This window comes from Chanodichthys erythropterus, chromosome 14 (genome assembly GCF_024489055.1).
Source record: "Chanodichthys erythropterus isolate Z2021 chromosome 14, ASM2448905v1, whole genome shotgun sequence".
In the NCBI taxonomy this organism is placed as follows: domain Eukaryota; kingdom Metazoa; phylum Chordata; class Actinopteri; order Cypriniformes; family Xenocyprididae; genus Chanodichthys; species Chanodichthys erythropterus.
This window is the reverse complement of record NC_090234.1, coordinates 7,057,490-7,074,989: the sequence shown is the minus strand read 5'-3', so window position 1 is coordinate 7,074,989 and position 17,500 is coordinate 7,057,490. Positions and strand designations below refer to the sequence as shown.

Sequence of the window (17,500 nt, the reverse complement as noted above, 5' to 3'; positions counted from 1 at the left end):
GAATAAAATGGGCATTTAAACCAGAATAACAGAAATTTGCTTTCTCTGTCATGGTTTAAAATACGCTGCATTCACACGGGGCGTCAGCGTCAACGCTTGATGGAGGGCGTGTCTGAAGCTTGTGCTGATGCAACCGTTATAGTGATTACAGCCAATCACATTACTTTCCGGTGTTGCACGAACGCAGTTGGCTGCGACTGCTCTAGGGTATTTGCATAGGGTGATCTGATTGGATGACGCCTGCGTTGGCGCTTGAAAAGTTGAGAAATCTTCAACTTCTGCCGCTTGCAACGCGAGTGAAGCGACGCGACGGAACCCACAATTCAGTTCGGCAACGCATGACGTCACCCATTCAAAGTAAACAAGAAGCGTTAACGCCGGCGCCCCGTGTGAATGCAGCCATAGTCCTAGACTTAGTCTAGTCCAGAGTTTAATAAGCTGATTTCCTGGAGGAAGACTAGAGCTACTCCAGGACTAAACTGAGGCTTAAATTAAACCTACCACGAGGCAGGTTTAACTTCAGATTAGCGTTGTGTTTCAAAGAAGACTCATGTATTACTTGAATATATATCGAAATTGATATACACTGTTTGTTTATTTATTTATTTTTTGTGCTGTTCACTTCATTTAAACAATCTGTTTCTGGTTCAAATGTGATTGCATCATGTTAAATTGACTTGAAATGGTTACTAGGACTCGATGTTTTCATTTTGAAATAACATGTTTTGGTCAAGTAACCAATCAAACAGGACTTTCACTTCCCATCATGCTTTGCACCGGGCTGAATTGGGAGAGTAAATGTTGAAAGTGTTATTTTATGCATTTTTTTTTTTTAGAAAGATGAGAATATGGAGAGACTTATTACTGTTTAATGTTCTGTTATGTAAATGTTTTTTTTTTTTTTTGGTGATTACCATTGTGGTGAAGTGTAGAGCTTGTGCTTGGGTTGAGGACCTGCTAACAAGAATAGTTTTTTTTTTTTTTTTAAATACATTATATTATATTAATTATATTATATTATATTATATTATATTATATTATATTATATTATATTATATTATATTATATTATATTATATTATATTATATTATATTATATTATATTATTCATCTATTTAAAAGGATTTCATTACAAAAATTTTAATTTTTTTTTCAGCTGATGTATTTTGCTTGCATTAAAATAAATGTCTCTTGTTTAGTTAAGTTTTTTATATTGGAGTCTTTTTTTGATGCCATTGTTTTCCTTGGATTTGCTTCTCAGTTCCATGCAATTTTAAGCTTTTCTTGGTTCATTCCATGTTTTACAGGCAAACTCTCTCATGCTAATTCAGATTAGCACAGTTGGATTTAAATTAATCTAGTTTATTTTAATTCAGGACTCCATAGTCCAGGTTTTAGTAATCTGTACTTAATCTGTTTCAGAAAGCCATTTTTTAAACCACGATTAACTATTCTGCAATTAAGGCCTATCCTGGCTTAATTTAAACCCTGTCCGGGAAACTGCCCCTAAAAGTTTAAAGCAACAGATATCAAAACTGCAGCATGTGCAGAATAAACAGAACGATATCATCTGCTGGTGTAGACGCCAATATAGTTATCGTTATAGTTATCGTTCGTGTGTGAATGGGCCTTAATACTTCTGTGTCATCATTACAGACTGACCTCATAAAGAGATCAAATATGAAATCAGGTTCGAATCCAGATTTTGACAGGGAAATTCTTACTGTTTCTCTCCGTTCGCTTGTTGTATAAAACAATCAGCAGTTTCCTCAGGAGCCAAACTCTGCAGGAAGGAAAAGCAACTCATTTATGTCATCATCATTAGAAAATGTACACTTTGAATCAAAACCAAATGAACAGAATTTACTATCATTCCACTGATGGAGTGAACTCGACGACTGATCCCAAAGTACTTACAACAGAGGAAATATCAAGAACGGTGACGCCACTATTACTTTTCCTATCATCTGCTCTGGGATGTACCAGACGTAGACGACTGTACAGGCTATCATGTAGAGCAGGGCTGAGTACAACAGCAGTCTGTAAACCCATAGCTTCCTCTGCTTCTGGTTCTTCTCTCTGTATTCCTCAAGGGCCTGGATATCCTGAGAGAGATCATTTAGAAACATGTAAATAGTCTCTTTCAAATGGCAAATACTACTCACATTTGGAGTATCATTCATATTTAAGTACAATTGTGTTTTCCTAGTAAAGCAAGATTACTGCAGGTTTTATAAAGGGAAATTTAAGAAAATTAATTAAAATTAATAAAGAAGAAACACAATGAATTGTATTAGCAACACTTCAGAGTTTGACAATGCAACATACAATAGAAATCCATTACTTTTTGATTCATTTTACAAAAATAGTAGCTTGAATCGCTCTGCTCCCAAGCACTAGATTATAGAAATACATTTTACTGTACCTTCTGATCACATTGCACAGAAGTGTTGTTCTTCCTCAGTATTTCTGACTTGTTTTCCAGTGCAACTGTATAATGACTCTTAAATCAAGATGCATTTACTGGAGATACAAAATTACTAGTGCTGTCAATCGATTAAAAAAATAACTATTAATCACACATTTTTTTCTGTGAATAATCGCGATTAATCGCAATTAAAAACTTTTATACGTTTTTAATATATTTTATAATGTAATAATTTCACAGTTAATCTCCAAATTAAAAACAACATAAAGAAACAACGTGAAGACAGTATATTTTAAATTCTTGTTAAATGGCATCTCTTTATGAATGAAGGCCAGTATCACTGATACTAATAGCCTACAGCTACTGATGTCCCGATGAAATTAATTTTTTCCTCAATTTTAAACATGAATTATAGCCATTCAACATTACAGTGTTATTGAAAGCTATATCATTTTTTTTTAACATTAGGCTTCAAAAATATAACTTACTTTAAGTGAACTTAGAACAATCCTCACATAAACTCATAATACATGTCATATTTAGGCTACCTGTGCCCATACCCGTCTAACAGAAAGGAAAAAAATCTTTAGTCAAGAGCAGCGAGTAATTTTCTCTGTTACATTTGTTCTTTCATTATCTTCAGTGACTTTGGTTGCTGTCACTTTAAGAGCTGCCGCTACTGCACATGACACAGATCTCACACACTTCCCACTTTCTCACAACTCTTTACTTTTCATTTAAGACTTTATTTAACTCAATCAAGGCTGCTCTTATGAGGATCCTCTACAAAAATGGATATTTTCGGCATTATTGTTCGTTCAAGCGTGACAGAGAACTTGATTTTGGTGCGCGTCTTTCTGTGCGTTGTGTATGTGTGACATGACATTCACAGACTTCAGTTTACATTTGCATCTCAAATGTATCTTGATTTAAGGAGGTTAAGATATCTGTACTGGAAAACAAGACAAAAATACAGAGGAAGACATTCATTTTTTGCAATGCATGCAACATTTAATGCCATGACTTTATGAATTTAAGACATTCTGCTCTGATTTAAGACATTTTACAGGCCTCAATTTGTGTAAGGGTGAATTAAGACTTTGGGGCCCATTTACATTACACTGTTTTCAACTAAAAACTAGGGCTGCAGCAATTAATCGTTTGCAAAGTAAAAGTGTGTTTACGTAAATGTTCTGTGTAATAATTATGTATGTATGTATATATATATATATATATATATATATATATATATATATATATATATATAAATAAATACACACACATTCATGTATATATTTAAGAAAAATCTTATATTTATATATTAAATATTTATGTTTATATGTAAAATTATATATATATATATTTATTTATAAACTTTATACCTGTATGTGTATTTATATATACATAATTATTATTATTATTATTATTATTATTATTATTATTATTATTATTATTATGCACAGAACACACATATATATATATATATATTACGTAAACACAGACTTTTATTTTGCAAACGATTAATTGAGATTAATCGTTGCAGCCCTACTAAAAACAGAGCTTTTTATGCGTTTTGGCTATTCGTTTACACAACAAAGATTATTTGGGGGCCTGAAAAAGTGGGGTTTTGGAAAAAAAAAAACACGTTATCGTCTTTGTGTAAACTACAAAAACACAAATTCGTGAAAACATGCCATCATTCCGCTGATGGTCTGAACTGGACGACTGAATCCAAAAGTACTTACAACAGAGGAAATATCAAGAATGGTGATGCCACGATTACTTTTCCTATCATCTGCTTATTACGTGTTCAGTCAGCCGCGTAGTGTTTCTTTACAAAGTGACTGTGTCAACTACTGGCCTAGTATGAATACAGTGTTTTTAGTCATTTTCGTGGCTACAAGTGAACGGGAATCATTTTGACAATGTTGTCATTTGTACGTGAAAAAAGTTTCCATTTTTAGTACATTGCTGTCATGTAAACATACCTGCAGAAACCCTGCTTTACTGAATACCAAGTCAAAAGTTTAAAAACATTTCATTCAAAAATTAGTAATTAATATAACTGTGTAGACCCATCATGATCATGAATTTTGTGCTGACGATTAATTGTCAAACAAATACTTGCCATTAATGCTTTAATTGTTTTGTTTTTGTCACTTACAATTGTATATGTAATGCATTGTTTTATTAGAAGGTGATGAGGTGAAGTACTGAGTTCCAGCCAGGGCTTTGAGGGTATATTTTTAGCAGGATCAGGTCAAATAACAGCCTAAGATCACCTAATTACTACAAACTTTATGTCCTGCAGAAGGAAAACTTGTCAAAACCTCATGACCTAAAAACCAAAGTAGAACCTGAGAGACAGGATCCAATCAAAAGCCGCAAAATTGATTTAACTGTGCACAGATTTCGTGATACAAATCGGGTCAAACTTGTTTAGGACAAATCACATGTCTTTGGCTTCTAAACAGTAAATGTACAAATAAAGTCAATCATATAAAACTCAGCCAAGCCCTAAGAAATGCCAACCGAACAGACCTCTCTCAGTGAGGCAGTACTGCATAACCCCCATCCTAAAATACACACAGTGTCTGTACTGTTGCAGAAATTTGTGTCTGTCTGTAACATGGTGTTATTCTATAAACCACGACTGAGGGAAAAAATACCTGCAGTCACCGTAATAACACCGGTTTGAAATCACCATGAAAAAAAAAAAAAAAAGAACAATTCTTAATTTTTTAATGGAATATTGCAGTATTTATTATCAGTGCACATCTTTTTATTTTTTTTTTAATTCATGTGCCTCAATTTTAAATCAAAATAACTTCCCCTCCCTCTTGCAGCAAGTGGATCTCACTCACATGAGATCCACCAATAGCAAACCACAACCATCCAATTATTTCCCCATGAACAAAATTAAACCACACCCTACATTTGTTGTTGTTGTTTGAAAAGCCATTTCACTCTGATATACGTCACAATATAGGGAAGAAAAGACTATCACAATTCTGTGGTTTAATTGCACAAGGACTTCAATGTCAGAAAAGTACAACACCGAATGAGGGATGGCAGAAAATGGTTAAAAGACTCATGCAGGTTTATACCTTATCAAGACCCTCCAAGACCTCTACAGTGGATGGCTTGGCCTGAGAAAGGACACACGAGAGTAAGCAACAGTAAAGAAAGCTTGGCCTAGATGAAAATTGGTAGGAGGTACAAACGTTTCTATATTTAGATTCTTATTTACCTTTGTATGCAATATTAACTTAATACACTCTTAACCTACACATATTAGAGACACATTGTAACATTCAAGAGAGACACCAGCAGTAGCACACCATATATCTGTGTGCCTTTTATTAAGCCACATTAAAACCAAATAGCAGGCAACATCCTTCAAGTTTGAGTGACTGAAGCACATTTACCCTCCACCGAGATACCACAGCGCCCATCTTGTGAGGGCAGTCCTTCTCACTTAGCTGTTACTCTTGTTACTCCACGCCAAAGCTGGACACCTGTTCATAATAAAGGAAACCGCTTCTTTCAGCAATAACAATATTTAAGTTACAAACAAGATCATGACAGATGTTTTACACTTGATATGAGGGTTAGAAAACAGATTATAAAGACTCAGAAGGCTTTCATCTACAAATATCTGGACACTAAAAGGGTCAGTTTACCCAAAAATTAAAATGCTGTCATTTATTCACCCTCATGTTGTTCCAAACCGGAAAGACCTTTGTTCATCTTTGGAACACAAATGAAGATCTTTTTAATGAAATCAGAGTTTTCTGTCCCTATGCAAATAAACACTTTGATGCTTCAAAGAATTCATATGGAGATCATAAAATTGAGTGGTTTAGTCAACATTTTCTGAAGAGACACAAATCGCTTTACAGATTAAATTTAGGCTTTTATTCAAATAACACTGATCAGCGCACAAACAGAAGCTCAACTGAACCTGCTTGACACGCAAGAACAAACCTCATTGGTTCTTGCGAAAGGTCAAAAGTGCTGCGTAACACGAGAGTGAACCTCATTGGTTCTTGCTGAAGCTCAAATGTGCTGCGTAACACGTGAATGAACCTAATTGGTTCTTGCGGATCTTCAAACATGCTGAGTAAGATGATAATGAACCTCATTGGTTCCTGCTGAAGATCAAACGTGATGCATAACACGAGAATGAACCTCATTGGTTCTTGTGGAAGCTCAAACGTGCTGCGTAACACGTGAATGAACCTAATTGGTTCTTGCGGATCTTCAAACATGCTGAGTAAGATGATAATGAACCTCATTGGTTCCTGCTGAAGATCAAACGTGATGCGTAACACGAGAATGAACCTCATTGGTTCTTGCGGAAGCTCAAACGTGATGCGTAACACGAGAATGAACCTCATTGGTTCTTGCGGAAGCTCAAACGTGATGCGTAACACGAGAATGAACCTCACTGGTTCTTGCTGAAGCTCAAACGTACTGCGTAACACGAGAATGAACCTCATTGGTTCTTGCGGAAGCTCAAACGTGCTGCGTAACACGAGAATGAATCTCATTGGTTCTTGCGGAAGCTCAAACGTGATGCGTAACACGAGAATGAACCTCATTGGTTCCTGCTGAAGATCAAACGTACTGCGTAACACGAGAATGAACCTCATTGGTTCTTGCGGAAGCTCAAACGTGCTGCGTAACACGAGAATGAATCTCATTGGTTCTTGCGGAAGCTCAAACGTGATGCGTAACACGAGAATGAACCTCATTGGTTCTTGCGGAAGCTCAAACGTGATGCGTAACACGAGAATGAACCTCATTGGTTCTTGCGGAAGCTCAAACGTGATGCGTAACACGAGAATGAACCTCATTGGTTCTTGCGGAAGCTCAAACGTGATGCGTAACACGAGAATGAACCTCATTGTTTCTTGCACATCAAGAAAACATGCTTGAGCTTCCATCGTTTACCACAACATTTGTGTACTGATGAATGTTTATATTTGAATAATAGCCTAAACTAAATCTGTTGATCATATAAAGCAATCGAGTTTTTCATCAAATTTGGACTAAACCGCTCAATTCATATCACTTAGTTTTACGTTGTCTTTATGAATTTTTTTAAAGCGTCAAAATGGTAATTGTGTAGACGGTCAATGAAGGAGCAAAAATCTCTCAGATTTCATTAAAAAGATCATTTGTGTTCCGAAGATGAATGAATGAAAGTCTTACGGGTTGGGAACAACACGTCGAGGGTGAGTAAATGACAGAATTTTAATTTATGGGTGAACAAATGTATGAATTTTGCTTTAAACAAATGCTACATGAGTTTTTCTCAGAACCAACTTCACTCTTCTGATCCATTTGAATTTTAATGCATGTTTTGAAGTCAGTTCTCCTCGAGATCCTGTCAGAGTAACACAGGTGTTGACAATCACATTAACTATCAACAATAGGAAGAGAATACGGTCTTAGTTTAACAAAATATCTTTTGATTTGTCATTTTAAAACCAAACTTTATTTTTTTAAATCTCAATACCATTGAGATTCTTTTCTGATCCAATGACTTTCAGGAATTGTGTCTTAAATGAACTCACACGTTATGAACCCACTGTATCTCGCACAAGCAGGGTTAGATGCTCAGTGATATCAGATATCACCACAGCTCACACAAAATCTGGAGGCTCTGGAAAGTAACAAGACACTCCTCTATTTTAAACTTGACAGTCCTCGAGAGGGAAGGGCCTTCAGTCGCACAGACTCAGAGTGAGGAGTGTATGAATCAGAGTGGATATAGTACTTAAAACCTATATAAAAGTCACTTTATTATAACTCCATTCAGAGTAATGCGTTTTAAACTCGAAAAGCAAATCAAGTTTTATATTTCAGGAAAAGTCAAGTCGATTGGGATGCTTTAAATGTACCCTTTAAAATAGACTCTCACATTATACTTGAAACAATGCTAAACAAAAACGTCGTAAGTTACTAATTTCATGCTGTTATCTGAAACATTGCGCTTTAAATGTGTTATCAAACAATAAACTCTCCGACTGATGATGCTTCATTAAAACTAGAACAGCAGGAATACTTTATGAAAGAAGAGTCACTTTAAGACTAACTCGCTGATACAGCGGACATGATCAGACGACATGTTGTGTTCTCTTCATGCACGCACTGTTAAGCAGCTTGTATGTGCATAACCACGCCGAAAACTAGCAAAACAAAACAGACTTTAGGATGCCTTACCCGTGAACACGAAATCCAGTGGAGACCTGCGTTATTATTCCTCTACTTCAACAGTAGACGTCATCAAACTGTTCCCACAACCCCACGCGGCACGGACTTCCTCTCCTTCAGCGCTCTGTCACGTGATCAAGCACTTTCGCTCTCTCAAAGCGCGGGAAAATGGAATGCACTTGACGCCGTGCTTCCGGAGAGTTCACGACACTACGAAAACAAAGAATTTATTGCAAAAAATAAATATGTTTTACTTATATTCTGTATTTTGATTGAAATAATAATACAAAATACGAAATAATGACATTTACGCACGTGAAAAACCTGCTGTAATTGTATTTGTAAACAATAAATAGTGTTAAAAATGAATTAAAAGCTGTTTTGTTTATAGAAATGTTGCATTCAACTTGCAAAAATCCAACAACTAAAATGCTAATTTATTGAAAATCAAGATATTAAAATGATTTTATAATCAATTCGCAAATATCAATAAACAATGTCTATTCAGTAACAAGTGCAAAAAAAACTAAAAGAAGGAACACATGGTGCATGGTTGGCTGGTGATTTTATGCTATTAAGGGTGAATGAAATGAGAGCACATGTTGCTAATACTTATTGATATTCTACTGCAGGCTTTCTGCCCTACAGCGATTAGTACTAGGCTACATAAACTGGCATGTTTATGGGTTCACAGAACGAAAATGGTCACAGAACTGTTCAGAAAGTCTCTACTTTTTAAGGCTTATTTTTATAGCAGGCTTAGAAAAAATAGAACTTGAAAGGTCTGCATGGTGAATCATATCCTAGTGCAAATGAAGTAGGCCTAAGCATATGATAGCATAAATATTATTAAAAACCTGTCAGTTCCATTCATTGCAATTTCAAACACCACATCAGTAAAATCACTTTAATATGAGTATGTAATAGTGATGGTGGTCGTAGTTCAGGTGCAGTATAGCATGACGAGTACAAAATCTGACATCATTGTAGAGGAGCAGAGCACGAGCATATTAACAAGCTATTTCAACATGACCTAACCCTTAGATGAAGCCTATGGCCCATTCAGGTGCAGTGAGGTTGAATGTGAATTCATTTAGATAATGTTAGTTAATATAGCACATTTTTAGATTTAGGCTTCATTTTTGTTCAGTAGCTACACTGTAAAAGTGACCTGCAATTGATACAGTAAGAAAGTGTTAGGCTATAAGAAAACTGGCCTTTAAATTTAGTTTTGTTAGTGTAACCAAATTATTATTATTATTATTATTTATTTATTTATTTTTTTTTTTTTGGTTGATTCACTGATGTTAAATAATATTTTTAACTAGAATAAAATTAATTAATTGGCAGCTGCGTAGAACAACAGAAATGTATGTGTTTGCCATACTAAACCAGAATTAGAATGAGCACTATTTTAACACTGAATAATAATAGTAATAATATGGGATTATTGGTTAATCTTAATTTTGTTTTGTGCTTTTGAATGATATATATAACAGAAAGAAAACATTACATTATCTGTTAGTTTTTGTCATTGATTTAGCCCTGCAGTATTTGTATTTAATTCAATTAAAATAATCTGTTAAATTAATGCGGCCTGTAATATCTCAAAAGCTACATTCTAAAAAAAGGCTGGGTTAAAAACAACCCAAGTTGGGTTGAAAATGGACAAACCCAGCAATTGTGTTGTTGTAACCCAGTGGTTGGGTTAAATCTTTGCCCAACCTGGCTAGTTTTATTTAACACAACTATTAATTAAAAATTACTATGTCTGACTTAAAATGAACCCAAAATAGGTTGGAAATTAAAAATCAGACACATAATTACTAGAGGCAACAATAATAATCAAAAGGTGAACATTTATTAATAAGCGATATAATAAATGTTCATTTTTTAATTATTCATTAAACTTGTTAAGAAATGTTAATTTCCATAAAATGTTGGGTTCATTTTAAGTTTTAAAAAACCCAGCAGGATGGGCAAACATTTAACCCAAACAACCCAACAGCTGTCCGTTTGTCCATTTTCAACCCAACTTGGGTTGTTTTTAACCCAGCATTTTTTAGAGTGTATATTCAGTTTGTAAACTGAACTGAAATTTTAATAAAAAACAAATCGGTAGATATTACCATTAGTTGTGCATTAAAAGACCATTGCAAGATTGTTAAAAAGAATAGCAAATGTTTTGTGAGAAAACTGTCAGTGCTTCATATGGTTGGTGTTGTGTCTTTGGAATCTAATGGAGAAAGGATGAGGCATTCAGCATGAATTCTGAGTGTCAGAACGACCACACTGCCTCAGCTGGAGCAGTGAAGATCAGCACCACGGACAGCAACAGTATTTATAAATGCATAACTCTCACAACACAGTGTGATTGCATCAGTGTCCACTTCATCATAGAGTAACAATCCCTGAGCGAAGCTGTACAGCAATATACATCTCCCATAAGTTATTATAACTAGTTCAGAAATATGTTTCTATGTCACTGGACCAAAATGTATGTACGGAAAAAAGGAAAATTCATCCTGATAGTAGCCTTCTCAAAAGGCAGACAGGAGTAAACATTTTTTCAGTGTTGGTTGGTGACCACACAAGTCAAATCTGTGACTTCATACAATTCAAGTCAGTTGTAATCAAAACTCTTTACCTACCAAAAATAAAAAAAAAAATACTTTCTATTGTATTCCGCAGAAGAAGAAGAAAAAAGTATTTGTTTTGTTTTGTATATTGTTTTCTACACTGTTAAAAATTGCTGTTAATTTACGGCAAAATTTTAACAGTATAATCCTGTTATATTAAAAAGCAGCGCATTACTGTTTTTTTACGGTTGGTGAAATGACATACACAAATTTTAACAGCATTTTACCGTATTTATTCCACAAAGGAAAGAAAACAGTACTTAACAGTATTTTTGGAACTGAAAACTGCAGCGAACACATCTGGATTTTTATCCGTCTTTACACTGTGATTTAACCGGTGAGTGCACCTTTGCCTTGCTCCTTTTACACAAGATAGGCTACACGTTTGCAATTGCAAATAACTGTGCAAATAACTGTAATAATTGTGGATGCTGAGCTTGTAACTGTTTTATACGTCCATTTCAGTGCCAAACCTGCCAACCGTGCAAACTGCGTCACAGAGTGGAGCTGAATTTCGGATTCATATATTTCCCGAGTACGAGGTGAGTTCACTATGTATACCTATACAAGTTTTCAAATATGATAGACTATAAACTCTTCTGCAAAGTAAGCCTTTAACATCATAGCAACAAAGTAATATCGATGTAAGTTATTTCTAACGCGCTGAAATTGTCGTCATCTCGTTTGCTAATTTTAGCTTAAGATCTTTTCATTTATTGGATAATATAGCCTACATTTAGTTTATATTAGACAAAACTTTGATTTCGATAACGTTGTGCTTGCAAATTTGGGTAAGCTTGTTCTAATTTGTACATAACTGTATTATGAGGGGAGTTCTTCTTTTGTTCCTGTTTTGCTTCTTTAGCGTTGGGTGTATTTTGGATTACTTCGACCAAGGTTAGCTTGATAGAATAAGTTGCGCGTTACTACTCAGTAAGTTATTATGTTGATGGTTTGTATTGTAATGTTACTTTGCCCAGTACAGTAGGCTAAATGACATTTTATTTCAGTGGAGACTTTGTTGTTGTTGAGATTTTCGTGCCCAAAGACTGTCCAATTTGACTCGCTGTTGTTGTTTATGTTCTATCATGGTATTATTGTCCTAACAACTGAAATAGACATGCTCTTTCCTAATTTAAAAATTAAATGCATACATTACAGGCATTATTGTTAGTGTATTGAGTCTGTCCTCATCATTGTAACTGTGTCTTAGGCCTCTTCCACTGCAGCTGATGTAGAAAGGACACTTGAACAACCTGCAACTCCTCGACTGATACTCCTTGGTATGTATAGAACTAGTCTATTTTATTACATAAGCCTCTAGGGGTGTTTTTTTCTTCTTTTTTTTCTTTTGTATTTCAGCAAACATGGTAAATGCTTTTGTACAACACTGAAAGGGACAGTTCACACACAAAATAAATATGCTGCCATCTTTTACCCACACTCATGTCATTCCAAGCCCTCAAGACTTTTATTAATATTTGTTATGTTATGACTTTACTTGAGGCACATGACTAATTGTTAAAGGGTTAGTTCACCCAAAAATGAAAATTCTTTCAGTTATTACTTACCCTCATGCCATTTGACACCTGTAAGACCTTCGTTCATCTTCGGAACACAAATTAAGATATTTTAGTTGAAATCCGATGGCTCCATGAGGCCTTCATAGGGAGCAATGACATTTCCTCTCTCGAGATCCATTAATGTACTAAAAACACATCTAAATCAGTTCATGTGAGTACAGTGGTTCAATTTTAATATTATAAAGTGACGAGAATATTTTTGGTGCGCCAAAAAAACAAAATAACGACTTATTCAGTGATGGCTGATTTCAAAATCATAAATGAATCAAAGTGTCGAATCTGCAGTTCAGAGAACCAAAGTCACGTGATTTCAGCAGTTTGGCGGTTTGACACACGATCCAAACCATGATTCCGCACACTGATTCATTTATGCTCCGATGCTTCCTGAAGCAGTGTTTTGAAATCGGTCATCACTATATAAGTCGTTATTTTGTTTTTTTGGCGCACAAAAAATATTCTTGTCACTTTATAATATTAATATTGAACCACTGTACTCACATGAACTGATTTAAATATGTTTTTAGTACATTAATGGATCTTGACACACAGATTCACAAAGATCTGATGCTTCATGAAGCAGTGTTTTGAAATTGACCATCACTAAATAAGTCGTTATTTTGTTTTTTTGCCGCACCAAAAATTTCTCATCGCTTTATAATATTAATATTGAACCACTGTACTCACATGAACTGATTTAAATATGTTTTTAGTACATTAATGGATCTTGAGAGAGGAAATGTCATTGCTCCCTATGAAGGCCTCACGGAGCCATCGGATTTCAACTAAAATATCTTAATTTATGCTCCGAAGATCAACAAAGGTCTTACGGGTGTGAAACGACATGAGGGTGAGTAATTAATGACAGAATTTTCATTTTTGGGTGAACTTACCGTTTAAGTAATATGTCATTGTGGTTATGGGTTTTGAATTAATTTTGAATTAGTTAATAGTCATGTGCCTCAACAAGTAAAGTCTTAACAAGATACCTTTGTAAATCATTAGCTAAAGATTATTTAAAGCAGACAACTGGAAGTTGAAATGCATGGCTTTGACCGATTGTGGTAATTAACACGTTCATTTACATTATTAGTTAATATAATATGCTATTAGGGAATTAATATATTATGACACATTTAACTAATAACAATATAATGATTACTTAATCTATTAAACATATAGAAACTTTATTAGTTGCTGATGCAGTAATCATTAATTAATGGTTTAGTTCTTCATAAGTCATACATTAACTTGATTATTTGTGCATTAGTTAAGCATGAATTAATGCATATTACCCGTATTGTAAAGTGTTACCTTAATTTCTATTCACATTCTCGTTATGTAAACTTTTACCCACACTAATTCTGAATGTATGCATTTGTTTTTCAGACACTTCATTGGAATAAATCCTGAAAAAGGCACCAAGGGTGGACAAGACTTATCACACTCGGGTTGCCAGTCTACTTAAGAAGCTAATGGACTTAAAGCGTTAGTTCACCCAAAAATGAAAATTTTGTCATTTATTACTTACACTCATGTCGTTTCACACCAGTAAGACCTTCATTAATCTTCAGAACACAAATTAGGGTATTTTAGTTCAAATCCAATGGCTCCTTGAGGCCTACGTAGGGAGTAATAACACTTTCTCTGTCTAGATCCATAATGTACTAAAAACACATCGAAATCAGTTCAATATTAATATTATAAACCGACAAGAATATTTTGGTGGGGCGCAAAAACAAAAATAATGACTTATTTAGTGATGACCGATTTCAAAACACTGCTTCATGAAGCATCGGAACGCATTATGAATCAGTCTATCGAATCATGAATCAGATCGCAGTTCAAACCCGACAAATGGCTGAAATCACATGACTTTGGCACTCCGAACTGCAGATTCGACACACAGATTCACAATGATCTGATGCTTCCTGAAGCATTGTTTTGAAATTGACCATCACTAAATAAGTCGTTATTTTGTTTTTTTGCCGCACCAAAAATTTCTCATCGCTTTATAATATTAATATTGAACCACTGTACTCATCTTGAGAGAGGAAATGTCATTGCTCCCTATGAAGGCCTCACGGAGCCATCGGATTTCAATGATAACCGTAGACCTCTTTAAGTCATTGGATTTCAACTAAAATATCTTAATTTGTGTTCTGAAGATGAATGAAGGTCTTACGGGTGTGGAACGGCATGGGGGTAAGTAATTTTGAGAATATTTTGTGATTTAAAGTGGCTTTATTTTTCAAGTTTTTCAAAGTTTTAATAAAGCACATTTTGAAGTTACTCTGCATTGTGTTAAATTTGTAATGTTTCAAAGGATATATTTGTACATTGTATTATGGTTTTAAAACAAGACGTCTAAGGGGTAATTAATAAAATCAAAGAAATATCTAGAAAAATAGTTACACCTTTTTTTCTTAGCAGTCCATTTCTCAATATAATAACATTTGTAGCTTACAGTTAAAAAGTGCAAATAAACATTAATTAACTGTTAATACTTTTGACAGTAATTTACTGTTAATGTAGAAAATAACAGCTTTATGCTGTATTTACAAAAACAGTAACAAACTGTAAATTTCAACAACAGCAAGACACTGTTAATTTAACAGTAACTTGCTGGCAACCGTGCTGCCAGTTACTTACTGTTTTTTAACAGGACAATTTTTAACAGTGTATTTTCCACACGTTGGGTTTCCATGTTTTATGGGGACTTTACATAGACATAATGATTTTTATACTGTAAAAACTATTTTCTCCCCCTAACCATAACTCTACCCATGCAGAAAAATTTCTGCATTTTTACATTTTCAAAAAACATCATCATACACTCAAAAAGAAAAAAAAATGCTGGGTTAAAAACAACACAAGTTGGGTTGAAAATGGACAAACCCAGCAATTGGGTTGTTTTAACCCAGTGGTTGGGTTAAATGTTTGCCCAACCTGGGTAGTTTTATTTAACTCAACTGTTGTTTAAAAATTACTATATTGCTGACTTAAAATGAACCCAAAATATGTTGGAAATTAAAAATCAGACACATAATTACTAGAGGGAACAATAATAATCAAAAGGTGAAAGGTTTTAATGAGCAATTTAATAAATGTTTAATTATTATTCATTAAACTTATTAATAAATGTTCATTTATTTAACATATGTTAATTTCCAACATGTTTTGGGTTCATTTTAAGCTAGCAATACAGTATTTTTTAAACAATAGTTGAGTTAAATAAAACTGCCCAGCACGTTGGGCAAACATTTAACCCAACCGCTGGGTTAAAATAAAACCCAATTGCTTGGTTTGCCCATTTTCAACCCAAATTGGCTTGTTTTTAACCCAGCATTTTTTTAGAGTGTATGATTTATAAGCTGTTTTCCTAATAATGGACCAAAACTGTCCCCAAGGACAAGGATTTCAAGAATTTTGCCATCTTTGTGGAGACATTGTGCATAATGTAGGGTTTAAAACACTGCCCCCCACCCACACACACACACACACACACACACACACACACACACACACAACATTAGTCCTTTTGTTAAAACCCAGAAGTTCATTGAAATTCTCTGCCATTTCTATTGCTTATTACTGAGTTCAAACATACAGTTTGTTGTAGTTTTACTCAAGCAAATACACTTTGTAAAGCCTTCATTTATGTGGTGAGACCAATTAGAGCTTTTTCAGACATCTCAGATTCAATATCAATATTAGCTCTTATAAGGGGTCTGTTTGTTTTCAGTGTGAATATTGACTAAAATTGTGATACATAAAGCATTTGGCCATTTTACTTTCAAGCAAAACGACCTCCTCCTCCAGAAATCTGTAAAACGGATCATATATTGTAAATATTGGTGAGAGATGTGTGAGTATTTACATACATATCATTGACCACTGTCAGTGGGACTCATTTGAAGCAAGAGGCTGGATTCTCTGTTTCAGTAAGATGGAAACTAACGGCGAGACTGACAGACTGCTCATGAATTAGTGCGCAAAGCTGCTTCTCGTAGAGTAACAGCTGTCAAGAACATTGCAGTGCAACAATATCACTAGCGTTTAATATGACGAGGTGTCAGTGTGGGGTACAATAATATTATTTATTTATAAAATTATTATTTCTTAGGAATCAGATTAATCTGCGAAGTGTTATGTCATTTCAGGTAGGCTAATGATTCGCAGCCATTCAATCTTCAGTAGCGCGCGCCTAATGCGAGGATTGCGCGCTACCTTATCGCTGCATGATCAAGTTGCTCTCAAGAACTCCCCATTGAAAATTATTAAAAGCAATCCTCAGTTATTTTTGCGATAAAAAAAGTATAATTTCGCCCTGTACCTTGCTGTAATGACTCTCGTCAGTAGATAGGCCTAGTATATTTATCAGGCGTTTATACCCAAGTCTGTTGAAATGAAATTGACAATGGGTTAACTTTATGTTTAATTCAAGTAATACAGAATAAATAAATGGTGCTGATATACTATGCATTAACAGTAACCAACTGTGTTTGCAACTTGCAACTGCCTGCCAGATTTAAACGGGAAAAGGAAAGCAATAGGCGTGAGCGTTTTCTGCACATCATCAGACGAATTCAGATCCGTTCCAGAATGTGTCAGGTGACATTAACGTTGTGA

General features: G+C 34.6%; 1 protein-coding gene and 1 long non-coding RNA gene across 3 annotated transcripts in view; one reads left to right on the top strand and one right to left on the bottom strand.

The window, feature by feature from the left end:
• lnpa (limb and neural patterns a) overlaps positions 1 to 8,732 on the bottom strand; it is an 18,478-nt gene extending 9,746 nt beyond the window's left edge. Inside the window, exons 1-6 of one of the 2 annotated variants that reach the window (XM_067410405.1) lie at positions 8,659 to 8,677; positions 8,010 to 8,098; positions 5,856 to 5,945; positions 5,535 to 5,576; positions 1,917 to 2,104; positions 1,724 to 1,782 (exon numbers count right to left, since the gene is read on the bottom strand). In XM_067410405.1, the coding sequence (XP_067266506.1) occupies positions 1,724 to 1,782; positions 1,917 to 2,104; positions 5,535 to 5,576; positions 5,856 to 5,882 (316 nt within the window). In that variant the 5' untranslated portion in view covers positions 5,883 to 5,945; positions 8,010 to 8,098; positions 8,659 to 8,677. Of the gene's footprint in view, positions 1 to 1,723; positions 1,783 to 1,916; positions 2,105 to 5,534; positions 5,577 to 5,855; positions 5,946 to 8,009; positions 8,099 to 8,658 lie in introns of both variants that reach the window. The other variant, XM_067410404.1, reaches the window with a different exon arrangement.
• A 2,761-nt stretch (positions 8,733 to 11,493) lies between these two features.
• On the top strand, positions 11,494 to 14,410 carry LOC137036396 (uncharacterized). The gene is made up of 4 exons (XR_010897177.1): positions 11,494 to 11,625; positions 11,754 to 11,830; positions 12,502 to 12,571; positions 14,258 to 14,410. It is a non-coding gene; the product is annotated as an uncharacterized lncRNA (long non-coding RNA).
• Positions 14,411 to 17,500: the final 3,090 nt, after the last annotated feature.